Source organism: Oncorhynchus masou, chromosome 18 (genome assembly GCF_036934945.1).
Source record: "Oncorhynchus masou masou isolate Uvic2021 chromosome 18, UVic_Omas_1.1, whole genome shotgun sequence".
NCBI lineage: Eukaryota > Metazoa > Chordata > Actinopteri > Salmoniformes > Salmonidae > Oncorhynchus > Oncorhynchus masou.
In genome coordinates, this window is record NC_088229.1 from 6,961,719 (window position 1) to 6,979,624 (window position 17,906).

General features: G+C 47.7%; 2 protein-coding genes and 2 long non-coding RNA genes across 4 annotated transcripts in view; all 4 read left to right on the plus strand.

Annotated features, from left to right (window-relative positions):
- LOC135503874 (protein-tyrosine kinase 6-like) overlaps window positions 1-17,906 on the plus strand; it is a 56,652-nt gene that overhangs the window by 37,513 nt on the left and 1,233 nt on the right. The gene's annotated exons all lie outside the window — the stretch shown is intronic.
- On the plus strand, window positions 755-2,435 carry LOC135503873 (E3 ubiquitin-protein ligase UBR4-like). The gene is made up of 4 exons (XM_064922044.1): window positions 755-892; window positions 1,202-1,428; window positions 1,858-2,015; window positions 2,171-2,435. Exons 2-4 carry the CDS (start codon window positions 1,351-1,353, stop codon window positions 2,346-2,348), a joined length of 414 nt encoding a protein of 137 aa, XP_064778116.1. The 5' UTR covers window positions 755-892; window positions 1,202-1,350; the 3' UTR covers window positions 2,349-2,435.
- On the plus strand, window positions 5,883-9,602 carry LOC135503875 (uncharacterized). The gene is made up of 3 exons (XR_010450014.1): window positions 5,883-5,985; window positions 9,295-9,358; window positions 9,576-9,602. It is a non-coding gene; the product is annotated as an uncharacterized LOC135503875 (long non-coding RNA).
- LOC135503876 (uncharacterized) lies at window positions 14,423-16,906 on the plus strand. The gene is made up of 3 exons (XR_010450015.1): window positions 14,423-14,453; window positions 14,652-14,764; window positions 16,260-16,906. It is a non-coding gene; the product is annotated as an uncharacterized LOC135503876 (long non-coding RNA).

Below are 17,906 nucleotides of genomic sequence, written 5' to 3' on the forward strand. Positions count from 1 at the left end.
TAATTTAATTCACATATTATTTAGTTATGTGAAGACCAGATTTAATCAAGAATAGTCTGATGGGTGACAATATTACCCAATCCCCTGTGAATGACGTATGGCCAATCCCCTGTGAATGACGCATCCCCCCCCCCCCCCCTTGTGAATGACGTATTCCCCTGTGAATGACGTATGATGTATTCCCCCCCCTTGTGAATGACGTATGCCCCCCCCCCTTGTGAATGACGTATGCCCCCCTTGTGAATGACGTATGCCACCCCCCTTGTGAATGACGTATGCCACCCCCTTTGTGGATGACGTATGCCCCCCGTGAATGACGTATGCCCCCGTGAATGACGTATGCCCCCGTGAATGACGTATGCCCCCCCCCGTATGACCCCCAATCCCTGAATTGATGCCCAGAGTAAGAAACAATTCCCTGTTTTTGCGTCTTTTTCTAATCATAGTCACACACCTCATGTTGCCAAGCTGTCTCTCTTTCTCTCTCTGTCTCTCTCTCTGTCTCTCTCTCTCTGTCTCTCTCTCTCTCTGTCTCTCTCTCTGTCTCTCTCTCTCTGTCTCTCTCTCTCTGTCTCTCTGTCTCTCTCTCTGTCTCTCTCTGTCTCTCTCTCTGTCTCTCTCTCTCTGTCTCTCTCTCTCTGTCTCTCTCTCTGTCTCTCTGTCTCTCTCTGTCTCTGTCTCTCTGTCTCTCTGTCTCTCTGTCTCTTTCTCTCTCTCTCTTTCTCTCTCTCGTGTTCAGGACTGCCACGTGTTGACGTTCAGTAGTACAGGGTCAGTGTCAGAACACCTGGTGCTGCACCCTCAGCTGGCTACTGGGAACTTCATAATCAAGGCTATCTGGCTGCCTGGCTCCCAGACGGAGCTGGCCATCATCACGGCGGACTTCGTCAAGGTACCACATCAGCTCTTTGTAAAGTTTGCTAGGTGATTGCTTCAAGTGTAGATACATTTATTTTATTTTTGTGATCCTCAATCCTTTTTTATTCAACTCTTGAGGTAGTATAATGTGCACGCCTTAGACAAGGACCTGACTGTAAAAACACTAATAACAGTAAGCATTAACAGAACAGAACAGAGCAGAATGGAAAATCAGCTCTTTGTTTGTCCTTTTGTCTTTCAATAGAAGAATGAATGGAAATAGAAGGGTTGATTTGCATAACAACGTTGATTGGTGAGACTCTTCTTCTTCTCTCCCTGTTAGATCTATGACCTGTCAGTGGACGCTCCTGAGCCCTGTGTACTACTTCCTGCTGCCGAGCTCCAAGATCCGTGACGCCACCTTCCTGTTCAACGAGGAAGGGAAGAGCATCATCGTCATCATGTCCTCTGCTGGCTACATGTACACAGGTCATGGACGAGTCGTCCAGCGCCCAACATGGGCCCTTCTACGTTACCTCAGTCCTGGAGATCAGCCACCAGGACCTTAAGGTACAAACACACCTGGGTTGAACGCAGAAATCCTTCACATGGTTTCTCTTGAACTCTTAAAAACAGAGAGCCTTTTCCCGGGTTTAGCAGAATGGTCCGGGTCAACTCGATCAAGCAGAGCTTTAGCATTTTGAAAGAAAATAAATTGTATCTGATTCCTGCATCGTAGCTCTGTGTCCTTCCAGGACAGTAACAGCCAGGTGGCAGAGGACTGTTCCAGCCATGTTCTCCAGATGCTGCTGTTCTGGTCTGTTCTGACTGGTCTCTCTCCTCCTTCCAGGACAGTAACAGCCAGGTGGCAGAGGACTGTTACAGCCATGTTCTCCAGACGCCGCTGCTGGTCTCTCCTCCTTCCAGGACAGTAACAGCCAGGTGGCAGAGGAGTTGTTCTCCAGACTGGTCTCTGGTCTGACTGGTCTCTCCTTCCAGGACAGTAACGGTCAGGTTGCTGGCGGCGGTGTATCGGTGTACTACAGCCACGTTCTCCAGATGCTGTTCTTCAGCTACAGCCAGGGCAAGTCGTTTGCTGCCACCGTCAGTCGCAGCACCACTGACGTACAGAGACTCTTCACCATCAACGTCAAAGGGTAAGGATAACCAACGGCGTATTGGCCAACTTTTTTTCCATTTTTATTTATTTTGTGTTAAGTAAGTAGATGCACCACTTGTTGTCATTGGACAACATTTGTAAGGAGTTATTATTGTAATTTTCGATGTATCTTAACGTTCTCCGTCCCTCCAGCTCCAATGGGGGCAGTAAGACGTCTCCAGCTCTGTGCCAGTGGTCTGAGGTGATGAACCACCCAGGCCTGGTGTGCTGCGTCCAGCAGACTACTGGTATCCCACTGGTCATCATGGTCAAACCTGACACCTTCCTCATCCAGGAGATCAAGACCCTGCCCGCTAAGGCTAAGGTATAGTACACACACACACACACACACACACTGGTCATCAGGGTCAAACCTGACACCTTCCTCATCCAGGAGATCAAGACCCTGCCCGCTAAGGCTAAGGTATAGTACACACACACACACACACACACACACACACACTGGTCATCAGGGTCAAACCTGACACCTTCCTCATCCAGGAGATCAAGACCCTGCCCGCTAAGGTAAGGTAGTACACACACACACACACACACACACACACACACACACACACACACACTGGTCATCAGGGTCAAACCTGACACCTTCCTCATCCAGGAGATCAAGACCCTGCCCGCTAAGGCTAAGGTATAGTACATATCAGGGTCAAACCTGACACCTTCCTCATCCAGGAAATGAAGACCCTACCTTCTAAGGTAGCATATCAGAGCCCAATAAACATACTCTTTCTCAGTTGGTCTTTCCTCCATTCCTCTCTACTTCCTTCTCTAAAGGCATTGGACTTCAGGTCTTCTGTGGTTTGAGGAGGAGGCAAGGAGAGAGAACACCACTGAGCCACACCCACCCCACTGAGCCACACCCACCCACCCACCCCACTGAGCCACCCACCCCACTGAGCCACACCCACCCACCCCACTGAGCCACACCCACCCCACTGAGCCACACCCCCCCACCCCACTGAGCCACACCCCCCACCCCACTGAGCCACACCCCCCCCCCACTGAGCCACACCCCCCCACCCCACTGAGCCACACCCCCCCACCCCACTGAGCCACACCCCCCACCCCACTGAGCCACACCCCCACCACCCCACTGATCCACACCCACCCCACTGAGCCACACCCACCCACCCCACTGAGCCACACCCCCACCCCACTGAGCCACACCCACCCACCCCACTGAGCCACACCCACACACAACACTAATACTCCTGTCTCCTCCCGTCAGATCCAGGACATGGTAGCTATCCGTCACACAGCGTCTAACGAGCAGCAGCGAACCACCATGATCCTGCTGTGTGAGGACGGTTCTCTGAGGATCTACATGGCTAACGTAGACAACACCTCCTATTGGCTCCAGCCCTCCCTGCAGCCCTGCTCCGGCATCTCCATCATGAAGCCTGTCAGGAAACGCAAGGCTGCTGCAGCAAGTGGGTTAAACTAAACAGCCCCCTGTCTGTCTGTCTGGTCCTGTCTGTCTCTCTGGTCCTGTCCCGGTCTGGTCCTGTCCCGGTCCGGTCTGTCTGGTGTACTTCTCCAAATCCTTTCATTTCACGTCACTCATTCAGTTTGTTTTTCCAGGTTAACGGTGCCAGTTTCTGTCAAAATGCTTTAGTCAACTGAATAAATCACACACACACATTTCCTCCAGAAAGGGTACTTATAGCCCCTCTACCATATAGAAGCCCTCTACCGTATAGAAGCCCTACCGTATAGAAGCCCTACCGTGTATAGGAAGCCCTCTACCGTATAGAAGCCCTCTACCGTATAGAAGCCCTCTACCGTATAGAAGCCCCTCTACCGTATAGAAGCCCTCTACCGTATAGAAGCCCTCTACCGTATAGAAGCCCTCTACCGTATAGAAGCCCCCTCTACCGTAGAAGCTCTACCGTATAGAAGCCCCTCTACTGTATATAACCCTCTACTGTATATAGCCTCTACTGTATATAACCTCTCTACTCTATATAGCCTGTCTTTTTACTGTTGTTTTATTTCTTTACTTATTGTTCACCTAACACCTATTTCTGCACGGTTGGTTAGAGCCTGTAAGGAAGCATTTCACTAAGCTCTACGTGACAAACAAACTTTTGATTTTGATGTTCTCCTTTTCTAGTTTGTTTTTGGAACGTTCTTAGCAATATTCAATCACTTGATATCTAACGAATGGTCTGTTCCACTTGCCGCCTTGTTCCAGCCACTGCACCCAGTCAGGTGACCTTCCCGGTGGACTTCTTTGAGAGTAACCAACAGTTGACGGAGGTGGAGTTTGGAGGCAACGACCTCCTGCAGGTTTACAACGGACAGCAGATCAAACACAGACTCAACTCCACTGGGATGTATGTCGCCAACACTAAGGTATGATGAAAGATACCCACACACCCCTCTCCGTCCAACTCGCTACAGCTCTGGGCTTTGATTCGACTGCTCTGGGATAACGCAAAATACACTTCCAGTCTTTCATTAAGTGGTTTAATTATTGCAAAGCTGTCATCGAGGTCAAAAGGTGGCTACTTTGAAGAATCTCAAATATATTTTGATTTAACACTTAAAAAAAAAATAGGTTACTACATGATTCCATATGTGTTATTTCATAGTTTTGACGTCTTCACTATTATTCTACAATGCAGAAAATAGTAAAAATAAAGAAAACCCAGGAATGAGTAGTTGTGTCCTAACGTTTGACTGGTACTGTATATATTTTAATGGAAGACTGTGTGACCATTTTTGGAGGAAAACTGACCCATACTGTATTTGTACGTGCTATTCAAACTTCATTAATCCTGAACCCCTTTTTCTCATCTTAATGATATGGTTATCTCTTCCCCTCTGCCCAGCCGGGAGGCTTCACCGCGGAGACGGTCAACAACAACATCTCCATGGTGATGACAGGCATGCGGGTGCAGGTGGGCACGCAGGCCATCGAGCGGGCACCCTCCTACCTGGAGATCTTTGGGCGAACCATGCAGGTGAACATGACCCGGCCCCGCTGGTTCGACTTCCCTTCACCAGGGAGGAGGCTCTGCAGGCCGACAAGAAACTCTCCATCTTCTGTAAGGACACAAGTACAGGAAAATAAATGAACTGTGTAACGAGGGTTTGGCGCTGTGCAACGAGGGTTTGGCGCTGTGCAACGAGGGTTTGGCGCTGTGCAACGAGGGTTTGGCGCTGTGCAACGAGGGTTTGGCGCTGTGCAACGAGGGTTTGGCGCTGTGCAACGAGGGTTTGGCACACTGTAACGAGGGTTTGGAAGGCGTGTACAGTATATACGTTATGCATATTATCACACGTACACAGATAACAGAGCTTTCCAACAGTCAGACAGGCAGGATCTCCTGCAGCATGTTAACTTTTCACGCTCATCTTGAAATTGTATCTGCTGTGCGAATGCTTAACGAAAAATGTACATGTTCCCTTGCCCACCGTCTCTGACTAACCTCTCTCATTCCTCCAGTCGGAGCATCAGTTGACTCACCATGTCTCTGACTAACCTCTCCCTTCTTCTTCGTTCCTCCAGTCAGAGCGTCAGTGACCCGGCCGGGCATCACCATGTCTCTGACTAACCTCTCCTTCTTCTTCGCTCCTCCAGTCCGAGCGTCAGTTGACCCGGCCGGGCATCACCATGTCTCTGACTAACCTCTCCCTCCTTCTTCGTTCCTCCAGTCGGAGCGTCAGTTGACCCGGCCGGGCATCACCATGTCTCTGACTAACCTCTCCCTCCTTCTTCGTTCCTCCAGTCGGAGCGTCAGTTGACCCGGCGGGTGTCACTATGCTGGACTCGATAAAGATCTATGGTAAAACCAAGGAGCAATTTGGCTGGCCTGACGAGCCCCGAGGACTTCCTCGGCCTCCGTCAACAACGTGTGCTCTCCCAACCTCAACACCGGCAACGGCACCGGCGAAGGGGACATCGCCACACCAGCCTCCACCGGCGGCACCGTGCTGGAGAGGTTAGTGTTAAACGCCACAGGGTTCAAAGGTTAACCAAAGGTCCACTAGACAAGAGACAGGTTCCACAAGATGGCCAAGTTGCAAAGTCAAAAAAATGTCTAAATGTTCAATGTGTGAAATCAAATCAAATTATTTTTTTATTTTTTTCGGTCTTAATTTAAGGTTAGGGCTAGGCATTAGGCTACCACTGTGGTTCGGTTTGAAATGACATTTTGCGTCTTGGCTAGATGGGTGACAACTCTAGAGACAGGGTCGTCTGGGTTATTGCGGTGCGAAAATGATCGGAGCTTTCCTTTTGACTATATGCACGTGGGTCGTGTTCACTAGACATGTAACGGAAGAAAAGGCTCTGAAACGGAGTGACGATCCATAATTATCCAAAAGGAAACACTTATTTTGATTTCCATGCAAAACATTTTTCTACAATGTGCCCTAATGAACACGACCCAGGCTAGAACCAGTAGAATGACATTAGCTGGAGAGCTTAATCTCTCTGTGATATATAGTTATCTCTCTCCTGACCCCTCAGCCCATGCAGTCTGTAATACACTGCTCAAAAAATAAAGGGAACACTAAAATAACACATCCTAGGTCTGAATTAATGAAATATTCTTATTAAATACTTTTTTCTTTACATAGTTGAATGGTGCTGACAACAAAATCACACAAAAATGATCAATGGAAATCAAATGTATCAACCCATGGAGGTCTGGATTTGGAGTCACACTCAAAATTAAAGTGGAAAACCACACTACAGGCTGATCCAACTTTGATGTAATCTTCTTAAAAACAAGTCAAAATGAGGCTCAGTAGTGTGTGTGGCCTCTACGTGCCTGTATGACCTCCCTACAACGCCTGGGCATGCTCCTGATGAGGTGGCGGATGGTCTCCTGAGGGATCTCCTCCCAGACCTGGACTAAAGCATCCGCCAACTCCAGGACAGTCTGTGGTGCAACGTGGCATTGGTGGATGGAGCGAGACATGATGTCCCAGATGTGCTCAATTGGATTCAGGTCTGGGGAACGGGCGGGCCAGTCCATAGCATCAATGCCTTCCTCTTGCAGGAACTGCTGACACCTCCAGCCACATGAGGTCTAGCATTGTCTTGCATTAGGAGGAACTCAGGGCCAACCGCACCAGCATATGGTCTCACAAGGGGTCTGAGGATCTCATCTCTGTACCTAATGGCAGTCAGGCTACCTCTGCAGAGCACATGGAGGGCTGTGCAGCCCCCATAAGAAATGCCACCCCACACCATGACTGACCTTCCGCCAAACCGGTCATGCTGGAGGATGTTGCAGGCAGCAGAACGTTCTCCACGGCATCTCCAGACTGTCACGTCTGTCACATGTGCTCAGTGTGAACCTGCTTTCATCTGTGAAGAGCACAGGGCGCCAGTGGCGAACTTGCCAATCTTGGTGTTCTCTGGCAAATGCCAAACGTCCTGCACGGTGTTGGGCTATAAGCACAACCCCCACCTGTGGACTTCGGGCCCTCATACTGCCCTCATGGAGTCTGTTTCTGACCGTTTGAGCAGACACATGCACATTTGTGGCCTGCTGGAGGTCATTTTGCAGGGCTCTGGCAGTGCTCCTCCTGCTCCTCCTTGCACAAAGGCGGAGGTAGCGGTCCTGCTGCTGGGTTGTTGCCCTCCTACGGCCTCCTCCACGTCTCCTGATGTACTGGCCTGTCTCCTGGTAGCGCCTCCATGCTCTGGACACTACGCTGACAGACACAGCAAACCTTCTTGCCACAGCTCACATTTATGTGCCATCCTGGATGAGCTGCACTACCTGAGCCACTTGTGTGGGTTGTAGACTCCGCCTCATGCTACCACTAGAGTGAAAGCACCGCTAGCATTCAAAAGTGACCAAAACATCAGCCAGGAAGCATAGGAACTGAGAAGTGGTCTGTGGTCCCCACCTGCAGAACCACTCCTTTATTGGAGGTGTCTTGCTAAGTGCCTATAATTTCCACCTGTTGTCTATTCCATTTGCACAACAGCATGTGAAATTTATTGTCAATCAGTGTTGCTTCCTAAGTGGACAGTTTGATTTCACAGAAGTGTGATTGACTTGGAGTTACATTGTGTTGTTTAAGTGTTCCCTTTATTTTTTGAGCAGTATAAATAGTTATCTCTCTCCTGACCCCCCCCCCCCCCCCCCCCGTGCAGTCCGTATAGTAGGGTCCGACATTTAGGTGTTGATAGTGTGTGTGTGTGTGTTTGTCGATCTGTCTGTCTTTTGGCGTGTGTGTGTGTGTCCGTCCACTGCATGGCTGCAATCATAATGGCTTGTTGTTCTGCTTCTTCCTCTGTTCACTCATTTTCTTCTTGGTTTCTTCCTGTGGTCCTCACACGTTGTTTTTCTTTTCCTTTGCTCCCAAAAAAATACAATCAATAAAAAAAGTTGTGAAACTGAGTCCTTATCAACCTTGGACCGGTTAGTAATCGCTCTTTCTCTGCTTGTTAGCATGGTGTGTGTGTGTGTGTGTGTGTGTAGAGGAGAGTGTGTGTGTGTGTGTGTGTGTGTTTTTGTGTTCTGTGGGACTGAACATGCCATGTGAAATGCACTCTTCAAAAATACCAACATTTGGATGTTTGCTCTAACAACGATGCAACTCATTATTACATCCTGGCTTGGCCTCACTGTTTTAAACATTGAATGGATGTTTGGTTTATCAATTCAATAGTCTAGCTTTTTGATTTGATTTGAAGTTGTTTCTGATTTGATTGTTTGATAAATTAAATGATTGATTTTAATTTATCGGTGAATTGACTTGTCTCTCTCTCTGTCTCTCTCTCTGTCTCTCTCTGTCTGTCTCTCTCTCTCTCTCTCTCTCTCTCTGTGTCTCTCTCTCTGTGTCTCTCTCTCTCTCTCTCTCTCTCTCTGTGTCTCTCTCTCTCTCTCTCTCTGTGTCTCTCTCTCTCTGTGTCTCTCTCTCTCTGTGTCTCTCTCTCTCTGTGTCTCTCTGTGTCTCTCTCTCTCTGTGTCTCTCTCTCTCTGTCTCTCTCTCTCTGTGTCTCTCTCTCTGTGTCTCTCTCTCTGTGTCTCTCTCTGTGTCTCTCTCTCTGTGTCTCTCTCTCTCTGTGTCTCTCTCTCTCTGTGTCTCTCTCTCTGTGTCTCTCTCTCTGTGTCTCTCTCTCTCTGTGTCTCTCTCTCTGTGTCTCTGTGTCTCTCTCTCTGTGTGTCTGTCTCTCTCTGTGTGTCTGTGTCTCTGTGTCTCTCTCTCTGTGTGTCTGTCTCTCTGTGTCTCTCTCTCTCTGTGTGTCTGTCTCTCTGTCTCTGTCTCCGTCTCTCCTCTCTCAGGTTGGTGGTGAGCTCCCTGGAAGCTCTAGAGAGCTGTTTTGCTATGGGCTCCTCCAATGAAAAGGCAAGGCCTTCACTATATCTTTCATAGAGATGGGCTCGTTTGACACTACACTGTTGTTTTTGTTTTTGTCAACATCAGGCCCACAATCCTCCATTCAGTACCAATGTAGTAGTATGTTGTACACTAGACAGAGGCTGAAGCTGGGTGTTGTGTGGGTTTATTACAGAGTTTTACCAGACAGAAACCGTGTGTAGTAAACTAATATGTGACCGTTCAGGAGAAGAACAAGGCTGCGGCGTTGGAGCAGCGACTTTCTCCTGTCCATGGCGACCCTCTGGGGTCCAGCAACAGACCAAGGGCCTCCTGGCCAGCCTGCACACCAGCCGTACGGCCTACCACAACCACAAGGTAACTAACACCAGCCGCACGGCCTACCACAACCACAAGGTAACTAACACCAGCCGTACGGCCCACCACAACCACAGGGTAACTAACACCACGTACGGCCTACCACAACCACAAGGTAACTAACACCAGCCGTACAGCCTACCACAGGGTAACTAACACCAGCCGCACGGCCTACCACAACCACAAGGTAACTAACACCAGCCGTACGGCCTACCACCACCACAAGGTAACTAACACCAGCCGTATGGCCTACCACCACCACAAGGTAACTAACACCAGCCGTACAGCCTACCACCACCACAAGGTAACTAACACCAGCCGTACGGCCTACCACCACCACAAGGTAACTAACACCAGCCGTATGGCCTACCACCACCACAAGGTAACTAACACCAGCCGTACAGCCTACCACCACCACAAGGTAACTAACACCAGCCGTACGGCCTACCACAACCACAAGGTAACTAACACCAGCCGTACGGCCTACCACCACCACAAGGTAACTAACCGTAGACCCCAGCCGTACGGCCTACCACAACCACAAGGTAACTAACCGTAGACCCCAGCCGTACGGCCTACCACCACCACAAGGTAACTAACACCAGCCGTACGGCCTACCACAACCACAAGGTAACTAACACCAGCCGTACGGCCTAACACCAGCCGTACGGCCTACCACCACCACAAGGTAACTAACACCAGCCGTACGGCCTACCACCACCACAAGGTAACTAACACCAGCCGTACGGCCTACCACCACCACAAGGTAACTAACACCAGCCGTACGGCCTACCACCACCACAAGGTAACTAACACCAGCCGTACGGCCTACCACAACCACAAGGTAACTAACACCAGCCGTACGGCCTACCACAACCACAAGGTAACTAACACCAGCCGTACGGCCTACCACAACCACAAGGTAACTAACCGTAGACCCCAGCCGTACGGCCTACCACCACCACAAGGTAACTCCCACTCACCTCTGTCTCCCGTGACATGTCTCTCCCCTAGGACCAGTCCCTGTTGAGCAACGCGGTGCAGTGTCTGAACAGCTGTAGTCGTGACAGCAGAGACCTGGACCCTGAGTTGTTCCAGCGACTGGTGATCACGGCACGCTGCATCGCCATCATGAGACCCAGTAACCTGGTGCACTTCACTGAGACCAAACCTTCTAGTGTCGATACAGGTAACAACCTGTTGACTGAGACCAAACCTTCTTAGTGTTGGTACAGGTATCAACCTGTTGACTGAGACCAAACCTTCTAGTGTTGATACAGGTACAACCTGTTGACTGAACCTGTTAGTGTTGGTACAGGTAACAACCTGTTGACTGAGACCAACCTTTCTAGTGTTGGTACAGGTAACAACCTGTTGACTGAGACCAAACCTTCTAGTGTTGGTACAGGTAACAACCTATTGACTGAGACCAAAACTTCTAGTGTTGATACAGGTAACAACCTATTGACTGAGACCAAACCTTCTAGTGTTGGTACAGGTAACAACCTGTTGACTGAACCTATTAGTGTTGGTACAGGTAACAACCTGTTGACTGAACCTATTAGTGTTGATACAGGTAACAACCTGTTGACTGAACCTATTAGTGTCGATACAGGTAACAACCTGTTGACTGAACCTATTAGTGTTGATACAGGTAACAACCTATTGACTGAGACCAAAACCTCTAGTGTCGATACAGGTAACAACCTATTGACTGAGACCAAACCTTCTAGTGTTGGTACAGGTAACAACCTGTTGACTGAGACCAAAACCTTCTGGTGTTGGTACAGGTAACAACCTATTGACTGAACCTATTAGTGTTGATACAGGTAACAACCTGTTGACTGAGACCAAACCTTCTAGTGTTGGTACAGGTAACAACCTGTTGACTGAGACCAAACCTTCTAGTGTTGGTACAGGTAACAACCTGTTGCCTGAACCTATTAGTGTTGATACAGGTAACAACCTATTGACTGAACCTATTAGTGTTGATACAGGTAACAACCTATTGACTGAGACCAAACCTTCTAGTGTTGGTACAGGTAACAACCTGTTGACTGAAACCAAACCTTCTAGTGTTGGTACAGGTAACAACTTATTGACTGAGACCAAACCTTCTAGTGTTGGTACAGGTAACAACCTGTTGACTGAGACCAAACCTTCTAGTGTTGATACAGGTAACAACCTGTTGACTGAACCTATTAGTGTTGATACAGGTAACAACCTGTTGACTAAGACCAAACCTTCTAGTGTTGGTACTGTTAACAACCTGTTGACTGAACCTATTAGTGTTGATACAGGTAACAACCTATTGACTGAACCTATTAGTGTTGATACAGGTAACAACCTATTGACTGAGACCAAACCTTCTAGTGTTGGTACAGGTAACAACCTGTTGACTGAGACCAAACCTTCTAGTGTTGGTACAGGTAACAACCTATTGGACTGGAGACAAACCTTCTAGTGTCGATACAGGTAACAACCTATTGACTGAACCTATTAGTGTTGATACAGGTAACAACCTATTGACTGAACCTATTAGTGTTGATACAGGTAACAACCTGTTGACTGAGACCAAACCTTCTAGTGTTGGTACAGTAACAACCTGTTGACTGAAACCAAACCTTCTAGTGTTGGTACAGGTAACAACCTGTTGACTGAAACCAAAACCTTCTAGTGTTGGTACAGGTAACAACCTATTGACTTGAGACCAAACCTTCTAGTGTTGATACAGGTAACAACCTATTGACTGAGACCAAACCTTCTAGTGTCGATACAGGTAACAACCTATTGACTGAACCTATTCGTGTTGATACAGGTAACAACCTATTGACTGAGACCAAACCTTCTAGTGTTGGTACAGGTAACAACCTGTTGACTGAGACCAAACCTTCTAGTGTTGGTACAGGTAACAACCTGTTGACTGAGACCAAACCTTCTAGTGTCGATACAGGTAACAACCTATTGACTGAGACCAAACCTTCTAGTGTTGGTACAGGTAACAACCTGTTGACTGAGACCAAACCTTCTAGTGTTGGTACAGGTAACAACATATTGACTGAACCTATTAGTGTCGATACAGGTAACAACCTATTGACTGAGACCAAACCTTCTAGTGTCGGTACAGGTAACAACCTGTTGACTGAGACAAACCTTCTAGTGTCGATACAGGTAACAACCTATTGACTGAACCTATTAGTGTTGATACAGGTAACAACCTGTTGACTGAACCTATTAGTGTCGATACAGGTAACAACCTATTGACTGAACCTTCTAGTGTTGGTACAGGTAACAGCCTATTGACTGAGACCAAACCTTCTAGTGTCGATACAGGTAACAACCTGTTGACTGAGACCAAACCTTCTAGTGTTGGTACAGGTAACAACCTGTTGACTGAACCTATTAGTGTTGATACAGGTAACAACCTATTGACTGAACCTATTAGTGTTGGTACAGGTAACAACCTGTTGACTGAGACCAAACCTTCTAGTGTTGGTACAGGTAACAACCTATTGACTGAGACCAAACCTTCTAGTGTTGGTACAGGTAACAACCTGTTGACTGAGACCAAACCTTCTAGTGTCGATACAGCTAACAACCTATTGACTTAGTTTTTCGATGAGTTTGTCTGGACACTTTAATATTGACGTTTGTTTGTTTGTTTGTTTGTTTTTTTCAGAGATGACTGAGGAGGGCCAGAAACAGATGGACAGTGAGGGATGTAACTTCATCATGCAGCTGGTCAATAACTTCTGGAAGCTCCATGCCCTCAAACCAAAGAACGCTTTCCTGGCCCCTGCCTGTCTGCCAGGTAAACTCACTTAGTCTTTCCTGGCCCCTACCTGTCTGACCAGGTAAACTCACTTAGTCTTTCCTGGCCCCTGCCTGTCTGCCAGTTAAACTCACATAGTCTTTCCTGGCCCCTGCCTGTCTGCCAGGTAAACTCACATCATTTTTCCCTGGCCCCTACCTGTCTGACCAGGTAAACTCACATAGTCTTTCCTGGCTCCTACCTGTCTGACCAGGTAAACTCACATCATTTTCCTGGCCCCTACCTGTCTGTCTGACCAGGTAAACTCACATAGTCTTTCCTGGCTCCTACCTGTCTAACCAGGATAGCTCACATCGCTGCAGGGTAGCCTAGTGGTTAGGCGTTGGACTAGTAACCGGAAAGTTGCGAGTTCAAACCCCGAGCCGACAAGGCAGTTAAACCACTGTTCCCAGGCCGTCATTGAAAATAAGAATTTGTTCTTAACTGACTTGCCTGGTTAAATAAAGGTAAAATAAATAAATAAACATCGTCTCATAGCTGGGTAGTGTTCAGTTTGGTTATATATATATATATATATATATATATATATATATATATATATATATATATATATATATATATATATATATATTTATTTATTTTTATTTTTTCAAACCAACATTTTTATTTACTTAGGATTTGTTTTGGGGGTGGCCCATGGCGTGTTTCTACATAACTTTTTTGATCTGCTGTAAAAAATATATATATATATCTATATCGATTATTATATATATATATATATATATATATATATATATATATATATATATATATATATATATATATATATAATCGATCAATTTGTTCCTCTCCAGGTCTGACCCACATTAGGCGACAGTGAACGCATTTAGTGGACGTCATCCATGGGTTCTGTACCTGCGAGCTGGACTACATTAACGTGGCCTCAAGATCTACATGCAGATGCTACTGTGTCCCGTACGTTCCCCAGTTACACTTTAGACATAGACCTGTGGAAAATATATTTGCAATGGTCATTTTTTTGCTGTGTTGATCCTGGATCGGCATTTTTTCGCTGTGTTCAAACTTGTTTTTAACCTAAATAGCACTTAAATGATGTAAATTATGTATTATAAAATACATTTAAGTGATTTTGATTCTGGTTTTTTATTCCAGGACACGTCTGTTAGCTTCGCCTGTAAGCAGGCCCTGATCCGAGTACTCCGACCCAGGAACAAACGCCGTCACGTGACTCTTCCTTCTCCCCCCTCGCTCCAACACACCCATGGGTAGGTATCTCCTACCCCTGAATCCAGACCAGGGCTTTCAAACCCTGTTTTCCTGGAGAGCAATCTTCCTGAAAGGTTTTCACGAATCCCATTTAGATTTACTAATCTGATTGTTTATCAACCCAGATAATAATTAGAATCAGGTGCGTTGGATTAGTGTTAGAATGAACGCCCAGAGGGCCAGGGAGCTCTCCAGGAACAGGGTTAGAATGAACGCCCAAGGGCGGGAGCTCTCCAGGAACAGGGTTAGAATGAAAGCCCAGAGGGCGGGGCTCTCCAGGAACAGGGTTAGAATGAAAGCCCAGAGGACGGGAGCTCTCCAGGAACAGGGTTAGAATGAAAGCCCAGAGGACGGGGAGCTCTCCAGGAACAGGGTTAGAATGAAAGCCCAGAGGACGGGAGCTCTCCAGGAACAGGGTTAGAATGAAAGCCCAGAGGACGGGAGCTCTCCAGGAACAGGGTTAGAATGAACACCCAGAGGGCCCGGGAGCTCTCCAGGAGCAGGAGTTAGAATGAGGACGGGAGCTCTCCGGGAACAGGGTTAGAATGAACACCCAGAGGGACGGGAGCTCTCCAGGAACAGGGTTAGAATGAACACCCAGAGGACGGGAGCTCTCCAGGAACAGGGTTAGAATGAGGGCGGGGAGCTCTCCGGGGAACAGGGTTAGAATGAGGGACGGGAGCTCTCCGGGAACAGGGTTAGAATGAGGACGGGAGCTCTCCGGGGAACAGGGTTAGAATGAGGACGGGAGCTCTCCGGGGAGCAGGGTTAGAATGAAGGCGGGAGCTCTCCGGGAACAGGGTTAGAATGAGGAGCGGGAGCTCTCCGGGAACAGGGTTAGGGCGGGACGGGAGCTCTCCGGGGAACAGAGGTTAGAATGAGGGCGGGAGCTCTCCCGGGAACAGGGTTAAGAGCGAGGACGGGAGCTCTCCGGGGACAGGGTTAGAGCAGGGACGGGGAGCTCTCCGGGAGCAGGGTTAGAGCAGGGACGGGAGCTCTCCGGGAACAGGGGTTAGAACGGGGCCGGGGAGCTCTCCGGGGAACAGGGTTAGAACGAGGACGGGGGCTCTCCGGGAACAGGGTTAAGAGCAGGGGCCGGGAGCTCTCCGAGAGCAGAGGTTAGAATGAGGACGGGAGCTCTCCGGGAACAGGGTTAGAATGAGGACGGGAGCTCTCCGGGAACAGGGTTAGAATGAGGACGGGAGCTCTCCGGGAACAGGGTTAGAACGAGGACGGGAGCTCTCCGTGGAACAGGGTTAGATAGCCTTAAACTAGAACCAATAGAACTGCCTGAAAGTGTTTTGTAAGTTAATTTCAGAACAGTATAAAAACAAATTTAAAAATATATACTTTTATTTAGACTTTTCAGTCTTCTATATTTTAGAACAGTTTTTCTTAAAGAGTTTAGGAGCAAAGGCTTGGACAAATCATAAACCACTAAATGATTTCATCGACACTGAGTGTTCTCCTTTCTCCCTCCTCCTCCTCCTCCAGGAGACAAAGACGATGATGATGAGGATGATGTTGATGACAAGATGCAGCCGTCGGGGCTGACGGGAGGAGAGGGGGGCAGGCAGGAGAGTCAGGAGCAGGGTGAGGTCGACCATGGCGACTTTGAGATGGTGGTGAGTCTCTTTGAGATGGTGGTGAGTCTGGTCCAATCGCTAGTGTCCACTCCTCCTCACCCACTCCTCATACACACTATAGTAATCTAGTCCACTCCTCATACACACTGTAGTAATCTAGTGTCCACTCGTCATACACACTCCTCATACACACTGTAGTAATCTAGTCCACTCCTCATACACACTGTAGTAATCTAGTCCACTCCTCATACACACTGTAGTAATCTAGTGTCCACTCCTCATACACACTCTAGTAATCTAGGGTCCACTCCTCATACACACTCCTCATACACACTGTAGTAATCTAGTCCACTCCTCATACACACTGTAGTAATCTAGTGTCCACTCCTCATACACACTGTAGTAATCTAGTATCCACTCGTCATACACACTCCTCATACACACTGTAGTAATCTAGTCCACTCCTCATACACACTGTAGTAATCTAGTGTCCACTCGTCATACACACTCCTCATACACACTGTAGTAATCTAGTGTCCACTCCTCATACACACTGTAGTAATCTAGTGTCCACTCCTCATACACACTCCTCATACACACTGTAGTAATCTAGTCCACTCCTCATACACACTGTAGTAATCTATGTCCTACTCCTCATACACACTGTGGCAATCTAGTGTCCACTCCCTCATACACACTGTAGTAATCTAGTCCACTTCTCATACACACTGTAGTAATCTAGTGTCCACTCCTCATACACACTGTAGTAATCTAGTCCACTCCTCATACACACTGTAGTAATCTAGTCCACTCTCATACACACTCCCACTGTCATACACACTGTAGTAATCTAGTGTCCACTGTCATACACACCTCACACACTGTAGTAATCTAGTCCACTCCTCATACACACTGTAGTAATCTAGTGTCCACTCCTCATACACACTGTAGTAATCTAGTATCCACTGTCATACACACTCCTCATACACCACACCAGTAATCTAGTCCACTCCTCATACACACTGTAGTAATCTAGTGTCCACTCGTCATACACACTCCTCATACACACTGTAGTAATCTAGTGTCCACTCGTCATACACACTCCTCATACACACTGTAGTAATCTAGTCCACTCCTCATACACACTGTAGTAATCTAGTGTCCACTCCTCATACACACTCCTCATACACACTCCTCATACACACTGTAGTAATCTAGTGTCCACTCCTCATACACACTGTAGTAATCTAGTGTCCACTCGTCATACACACTCCTCATACACACTAGTAATCTAGTCCACTCCTCATACACACTCCTCATACACACTGTAGTAATCTAGTGTCCACTCCTCACACACACTGTAGTAATCTAGTCCACTCCTCATACACACTCCTCATACACACTGTAGTAATCTAGTCCACTCCTCATACACACTCCTCATACACACTGTAGTAATCTAGTGTCCACTCCTCATACACACTGTAGTAATCTAGTGTCCACTCCTCATACACACTCCTCATACACACTGTAGTAATCTAGTCCACTCCTCATACAC

Coding starts and splice junctions, on each gene's coding strand:
- LOC135503873 (XM_064922044.1), top strand. CDS start 1,351: ATGGACGAGTCGTCCAGCGCCCAACATGGGCCCTTCTACGTTACCTCA. Junction 1,429..1,857: donor TCAGCCACCAGGACCTTAAG/GTACAAACACAC, acceptor CTCTCCTTCCAG/GACAGTAACGGTCAGGTTGC. Junction 2,016..2,170: donor TTCACCATCAACGTCAAAGG/GTAAGGATAACC, acceptor CCGTCCCTCCAG/CTCCAATGGGGGCAGTAAGA.